This window comes from Tupaia chinensis, unplaced genomic scaffold, assembly GCF_000334495.1.
Source record: "Tupaia chinensis unplaced genomic scaffold, TupChi_1.0 Scaffold000207_1, whole genome shotgun sequence".
In the NCBI taxonomy this organism is placed as follows: domain Eukaryota; kingdom Metazoa; phylum Chordata; class Mammalia; order Scandentia; family Tupaiidae; genus Tupaia; species Tupaia belangeri.
In genome coordinates this window covers 466,605-474,122 of record NW_006159682.1, presented here as the reverse complement: position 1 = coordinate 474,122, position 7,518 = coordinate 466,605, and the positions used below count along the sequence as shown (strand labels likewise).

Sequence of the window (7,518 nt, the reverse complement as noted above, 5' to 3'; positions counted from 1 at the left end):
ACAGCTGCACCTGCCTGGCCCCAGGCCTTCTCCCAGCTCCTGCGGAGAGGGGCCCCAGTCACTGTCATCCCTATCACCGAGGTCCCCCACGCCCGTGCAGTGCTTGGCTCACTGCAGAAGGAGCCAACCCCACTTTTTACAAACACGTGTTTGAGGGGGCACATTGACATTACTAAGTGAGATACGCATTAGCAAATGGGAGCAGCGGAGTCCGAGAGGGAGAGAGGATGCCCACACTGTGCACAGAGAAGTGGAGACTGCAGGCGTGCTTGTTCACTTGTTCAATCAAAACCGTGTGTGACCGAGGCTGGTATTCCTATGCTAGTCTTCATTTTAGTTTTTAAAATGTTTAGCATTGTTTCTGGGGAAAGGTGAGATTCCATATATATAAATAAACCCAGGAATGCTTTTGAGATCTGGCTTTGAACCACAGAACAATAAGATAGGAGCGCAGGAATAATCTCTAGTTTTTTGTTGTTGTTGTTGTTGGTTTTGTTTTGTTTTTACGAGGGGGGAAGGGGTGAAACGGAGATAGAAGGAAAGTGAGAAATCACCCCCCTCAGGGACGTTGGCCACAATCCCTTCTCCATTCTCTTCCTAGGATCTTGAGCGTGCACAGATGTGCCTGGAGTGATTTTCAAGCCACTGGGTCTGGGATCTGAATCATGGTCAGCCATGTGGGAGCCCAGCAACGTAACTGCCACACCATCTGCTGGTCCCATGATTCTAGCTTTGAGACCTCATTTAACCTCAGTTCTCCTGTACAGCTTGGATCCAGTCCCCTACCTCGGCAGCGGTGGACACATTGAATGAGATGCACCGTGTCTAGGACACAGTGTGGTGGCACTGGGGTGATGTCGCAGGCAAGGAAACTGAGGCCAGGAAAGGGGGCCCCAGCCCTGCTACACACAGCGTCACCCACTTGCTGCACACACACACAGGGGACCGTGTTATGGGTGCAGCTCCTGCTCGCTCAAGCTCCCTCCCCTGGTGGATGCCCACTTCCTGCCCAGGCCTCCTTGGCTTGGCAGCTCCTGCTGGACTTGTGCCCTGGGCTTGGAGGCTGGGGTTGGCAATAGGGCCTTGGTGAGCCTCCACCACTCTAGCTGGGCTGGGCGTGCTGAGCTCCCTCTGCGAGGAAGGGGACCTTGGGGCTAACAGCCCACAGCAGGTCCCTGTGGGCCCCCCTCAGCTGAGGCCAGCCGAGAGACCTGGGGGTGTTCCAAGAACTCCCAGGCCTGCAACTCCAGGAGAATTGTCTAGAAACAGATGCATTTGTTGGGAGTCAGGGAAAGTGCTCCCTCTGTGGGTGGGACCTGAAACCCACGTGGCACTCCAGCAGGTACAGAGGCAGCAGTTGACCTTGTCCCTGCAGTCATCGTCAGCCGTGTCCCTGCAGCTGCCCTCATGGAGCCACACACGAGCCGCGGGTCAGATGGGGAAGGAGGCGCCTGGGTGGCTGAGGATGCCCAGTGAGGGTTACTAAGTGGCCTGAGGCCATCTGATATGGACCACTCAGGTGGGGGAGTTATGGTGCCCCAGCAGAAGGTGCAAGGTACGATCCAGAGGCCCTCAAAATCACCCGCTTCCTGGGCCCAGCTGGTGGTGTGGCGGTTAAGGCACTGGAATCCTATATGGCTGACTGTGCTTCAAGTCCCGGACCTGGTGGCTTCCTTTCTCACTTTCCTTCTCTCTCTTTCTGTCTCTCTCAGGTCAAATTTAAAATAATAATAATAATAAGAAGAAGAATTAGGTAAAATAATTATTTTTGAAAAAAGTGGTTCTTTTCAAATATCACTCACTTTCCCATGGATGGGGTGGACAACTGGCACTGCCCAGGCCAAGAGGGCATTAGGTGCTGAAACCAGCCACACACGGGGCTCAGACCGTACAGCCAGGGACGTGCTGACCAGCGACGAGCACACCTGGCGTCCCAGTTCGTCCTCGATCAGTGGGCCCTCCCCCTGCACTGGGGAGCAGGACTGTCGCTTCAGGAACGGTTTGTAGGGTGTGGGGGGCAGGGTCTGCAGGGTGAGGAGTACCGATCAGCCCTGATGAAACACAACAGGTTCAGAAGGGGCGCAGCCATGAAAAGCAGAAAGTTAGCGTCAGAACTGCCATCTTACTTCCCAGAATGGGAACAAAATTAATTAACTTGAATTTCTATCTCTTATTTTCTTTAACTTGTTTTTGCTTAAAGTTTAAATGAGAAGGGCCTAGGAAATCAATAGGAAGATTTCGAGGAGGAAACATGAGCTGGAAAAACTGGAGATTAAATTCACTCATTCATTAGAGGAAGAGGAAAAACCAGCAAAAGAAAACAAAATTTTTGCCCAGTTGGTGGCTTCCTTTCTCACTTTCCTTCTCTCTCTTTCTGTCTCTCTCAGGTCAAATTTAAAATAATAATAATAATAAGAAGAAGAATTAGGTAAAATAATTATTTTTGAAAAAAGTGGTTCTTTTCAAATATCACTCACTTTCCCATGGATGGGGTGGACAACTGGCACTGCCCAGGCCAAGAGGGCATTAGGTGCTGAAACCAGCCACACACGGGGCTCAGACCGTACAGCCAGGGACGTGCTGACCAGCGACGAGCACACCTGGCGTCCCAGTTCGTCCTCGATCAGTGGGCCCTCCCCCTGCACTGGGGAGCAGGACTGTCGCTTCAGGAACGGTTTGTAGGGTGTGGGGGGCAGGGTCTGCAGGGTGAGGAGTACCGATCAGCCCTGATGAAACACAACAGGTTCAGAAGGGGCGCAGCCATGAAAAGCAGAAAGTTAGCGTCAGAACTGCCATCTTACTTCCCAGAATGGGAAGGACCGCCGCCATGCCAGCTTGTTTAAAATCTAAACCGGACTGGACTTCCCGCAGTTTTCATCTGCGCCAGGATTCCTTGTACCCTCCCGGGCCAACCTTGTCTCCTCCTAGGGCCAGAACTGAACACATTCTTCGGCTTCCTTTTCCACCCCATTCCACAGCTCTAAGAAACCACACCCAGCGAGAGGGCTGGCATGTGTTAGCCCCTGGGCAAGGCCTCAGGGAGCCAGAACCTGAGAGTGGCCACAGCCTCACGGGAGGGCGTGGAGCTGGCACCGGGGACATGGAGGAGCTGGGCCGGGAAACAAGCCTTGTGCCAAGAAGATTGGCCTTGGATAGTGTCTTGGAGAATGGAAGGAATTAGTGCCTGGCCCCGCCAGGATGAGGCCCAGTCAGGGCAGAGATGGAGCCCCAGAGCCAGGAAGCCAGGCGTGGTCCATGCCCAAGGTTGCCTCTGGCAGGAGGCTATTGGGCCTGCAGTTCCAGCAGCCTGTGGAGTGGGTTGGGGTCTGGACACTGCAGGAAGACTGCAGGGTGCCGGGCACAGGAACAGGCTCTGGATTGCCCAGGAAGCCCTCAGGACGTGGGCACTGTGTGCTTGCAGGCAGCGGGGTGGATGTCCGGTCCACAGTCTTCCAGTAGCTTCTGTGGTTCCTGAGACCATTGGCTGAGGAGCTGCACATGACGCCCAGGAATTATAAACCTGCAGCACACGGGTCAGGGTGGAAGGGAGAGTTGTGACTGAATGGCCCAGGACCTCTGAGGTCTCCTGGGACATCTCCAATTATATGTGCTTTTAGGATTACACGCTCCAGCTGGTGGGACTTGGGATTGGTACACCCTCTCCCCAGCTAATCAGCACGGCACCTGAGAGCACCTAATATGCGCGCACTCAGTAGGTGTTGTCAGAACAAATCAGTGAATGAGTGAGGGCGTAGCTGAGGGGCTGCCCAGGCCTCAGAGGAGAGAGGATGGTCTGGTCTTGTGTGGAGCAGGAAGGACAGAGAGCAGCGGCCCCTCAGCCGGCCTCACAGGCCTATGCCTGAGCCTCCTGGAACCCCTAAACCTTTCAGGCCTCAAGCCATGCCCTTGGATGGGCCTCACCCCTGGAGGATCCACTCCAGGCTTGTATCTGACTGAGGGCTAAGGCTCTCCCGGGGCCCTTCCTGGACACCCGGCAACTTGGGGGTTGCTGTGGCCTCTGCCTGCCCATCTTCACCATGTCGTTTTCTCCTTTCCCCGCCTGGGGCGCAGATCCTGGCCAACGTCTTCCTGTACCTGTGTGCCATCATCGTGGGCGTCATGTCCTACTACATGGCGGACCGCAAGCACCGCAAGGCCTTCCTGGAGGCCCGCCAGTCGCTGGAGGTGAAGATGAACCTGGAGGAGCAGAGCCAGCAGCAGGTGAGGCTCGGGGCTCATGGGGCACTTTCAGGGGAGCTTTGGACTTGGAGTAACGGCCTCAGGGCTCCATGGGGCTGCAGGTTTGTCACCAGGTGTTTGCTCCCGTCCTTGACCTCATGGGCCCCTCACCATCAGAGGGCCGCTTCCCCACTTCCTGGGGGGACAAGGAGCTTCTCACTCCTGAATTTCCTCTGCTTCACCAAAACCTCTTGTCCCTGTCTGTTTTTTTTTTTTCTTTCTATGATGTAAAACTTACCTTTTAAAGAACGCTTTGCCTTGGGGCTACCAGATGACAGAGTGGTTGGGGTGCTGGACTTCCACATGGCCACCTGTAGTTCAAGTCCTAGACCTGGTGGTTTGCTTTCTCACTTTCCCTTTCTCTCTCTGTGGTCAAATTAAAAAATAATAATAATAAAATTAAGCAAATAATTCAGAACACATTGCCCAAGCAGCCAGCCATGACTCCCGCGTTCCTTACTCAGGTGAAGAGCTTCTGTGGGTTTCTTCTGGACTCTTCTCCCCCGTGGGCATTCCTTCCTGCTCCTCCCCTCGTCCTTCCGCACCAGACTTGCATGACCAATGGCAGATTTTCACCGTGTGCTCTGGCTTCGCCTGTGTGGCCTGCAGAGCCTCCCATGGCCTCGGCCCCCCCGGGTGCAGCCTGTCAGCCACACGCCCCCACGCAGGGGAGCTACTCCCCACCTACTTCCCATCCTGAGTCACTTACGAGGAAAGAGGGGCAGCACAGTCCCGGGGGCTCCCGTGTTTACGTTCCCCATCTGGAGAGAGGCCTGGCTGTCCTTGCCCTTTGTTTCCTGGCTCTCCTCCAGCCTAACCCATGAGGACCGTCCATGAGAACTGGACTTTTTCATAATTTCTGGTCTGGATTCGTCTCCAGTGCTTTGCAAAGGCCTCCAGAAATGACACTTGCCCATTTTCTGTTCTCATAGGTTGATTTCCCTTTGAAACCAAACTCGGCAGGCTGAAACTCTAATTCTCTACTCTGAGAACCACGTTGTGCTCAGGAGGCCCTGTGTGCTCCAGATTCTCTGGAAATTACTGTTTTCACAGTCCCTGCCACTCAGGTGGGCAGGGCCTTAGTTTCAGGGACCACTGGAGCCTTTGGCCTGGAGAGGGATCCACCCTTGGGTTTCATTCACATTCGCAGGACAGTGCTGTCTTGTAGCTCATGGGTTCTAGCTTTCTGTCTTGGGGATATTGTTTCTTTCCCTGCTTACCAGTGAAATCTAGAAGTTTCTGAGCCAAGTATTGGACTCATCCCTTTTAGGAGGCAGGTTTTAGAAAGAGAACTTCTCCAGGGGCCAGCAGGTGGCATAGTGGTTAAGGCGCTGGGCTCCCACATGGCTGACCCTGGTTCAAGTCCCGGACCTGGTGGCTTTCTTTCTCACTTTCTCTCTCTCTCACTCTGTCCCTCTCTGGTCAAATTAAAATAAATAAATAAAATACATAAAGTTAAATAATTCTTTATTCAAGAAAGAAAACATACACAGGTCATCACTTAGCTGGGCCAGGGAGTTCCTTTTCGTACGGCACATGTGTGGATTTAGGGCCCCTGCCTGTGTTGCTCTTGCCTCTCTGTGCTGAGACCCAGAACATCTTCGATCACGTTGGGCAGCGGGGGGCCTCCCGGTGTGGTGAGGAAGGTCGTCTTTCTCACCCTGGACCTCTGTTCTCTGCATAGATAACTCAGACGGGCAGCTCTCCATCCTTCAGAACCTCACTCTCCTCATCCCCATGGAGGTGGAGGCCCAATATCCTTTATTCGAAATCTTTGAGTCCAGGATTGTTTTGGCTTTCAGATTTTTAGAACAATTTCGAGGGACCAGCAGTTAGCGTAATGGCTATGTCACTGGACTCCCATGTAGTTGACTGCGGTTCGTGTCCCGGACCTGGTGGCTTAAAACTCACGCTGGGCGCATGTGCGTGCGTGTGCCCAGGATCCCAACAGGAGAACGGAGGAGAAAGGATTGCACTGTGGCCATCCCCCCTGGGGGGTGATTTCTCGCTTTCTGTCTGACTGTCTGGCGAACGCACGCACCCTATCGCAAAAATATCTCTCCCCCCCCACCAAAAAAAAGAGCAATTTTGATTATTTGCATACAGTAATGAGATGTACTGGGGATGGGACCCGGGTCTAAACATAAGACCTCGTTACTGTTCTGTACATCTTCTACACACAGCCTGAAGGTCGTTTTATACAGTGGTTTTGTATTTGCGGTGTTTTGACTGTGAACTGTCACGTGAGGTCAGGTGTGAAATTTTCCACTCATGGCTTTCAGAAAGTTTTGGATTGGGGGGATTTGGGGGTACTGGATTTTTATATCCGAGAAGCTCAGCCTATACTAACATTTGTCTTGCACGGTTTCTTGAGTGACAAATGAGAAACGCGGACAGAAGTGCTTTGTAGCCTGCAGGGTTCAGAAGCTGTTACAGGCAGGTGAGGAGGCGGGGCCGTGTGCTCCTCTGGGCAGCCTCAGTGCAGGAGCCTGAGACTGGCAGAGAGGGCACCTCTGCCCTGGAACTCAGGAACACCCTGGGGCAGCTTTAGGCTGCTAGTGGCCAGACCTGGGCCCAGGAGGAAGTGTCCAGGTCTGGCTGGAACAGGAAAGTGGGGAAGACATGGAAGAAAGGGGTACAGTGTCCATCCCCAGGGTCGCTGCACCCTCAGCAGGAGCCCGTCAGTGTCCACTGAGTGGAATGAGTTCGCCTCGCCCAACTGCATCCTGAGTGTGACCTCATTAGACCTCAGTGTCCCTCTATGTGAAACTTTCTCTGAGAAATTGTTTTCACGGAGAAAAGGATCTTTGCAAGTCCCTTGGGAAGCACTAAAGCAGTATTACCATCGAGAGGGGAGGAATTCCGAGTTTCTGTTTGTTCCTGTTTTGTGAGTATGTTCAGGAGAGATCTGCCTGCCATTTTCTTTTCTCTTCACATCCTTCATGGGTTTTGGTGTCACGTTCAAGCCAAAGTCCTGACACAACTTGGGAAGTGCTTCTTTCTGATAAGAGGGGTTCATTGTGACTCCTTAGATGTTTAGAAGAATTTACTTGGGAAGTTCTATGAGTCTGGACTAGCTTTATAGATAGATTCTATCATTGTTCACACTTCCTATTTCTTTCTTTTTTAGAATTATTTATTTAACTTTATTTATTTACTCATTTATTTTTTAAAATTTGACCAGAAAGAGACACAAACAGAGGCAGGGAGAGAGAAAGCAAGCCACCAGGTCCAGGACTTGAACCGTGATCGGCCATGTGGGAGTGTCCAGCACCTTAG

General features: G+C 52.7%; 1 protein-coding gene across 1 annotated transcript in view; it reads left to right on the top strand.

The window, feature by feature from the left end:
* ADCY3 (adenylate cyclase 3) overlaps positions 1 to 7,518 on the top strand; it is a 100,423-nt gene that overhangs the window by 36,956 nt on the left and 55,949 nt on the right. Inside the window, exon 3 of the mRNA XM_006147237.3 lies at positions 4,072 to 4,221. Coding sequence (XP_006147299.1) covers positions 4,072 to 4,221 — 150 coding nt within the window. The remainder of the gene's footprint in view (positions 1 to 4,071; positions 4,222 to 7,518) is intronic.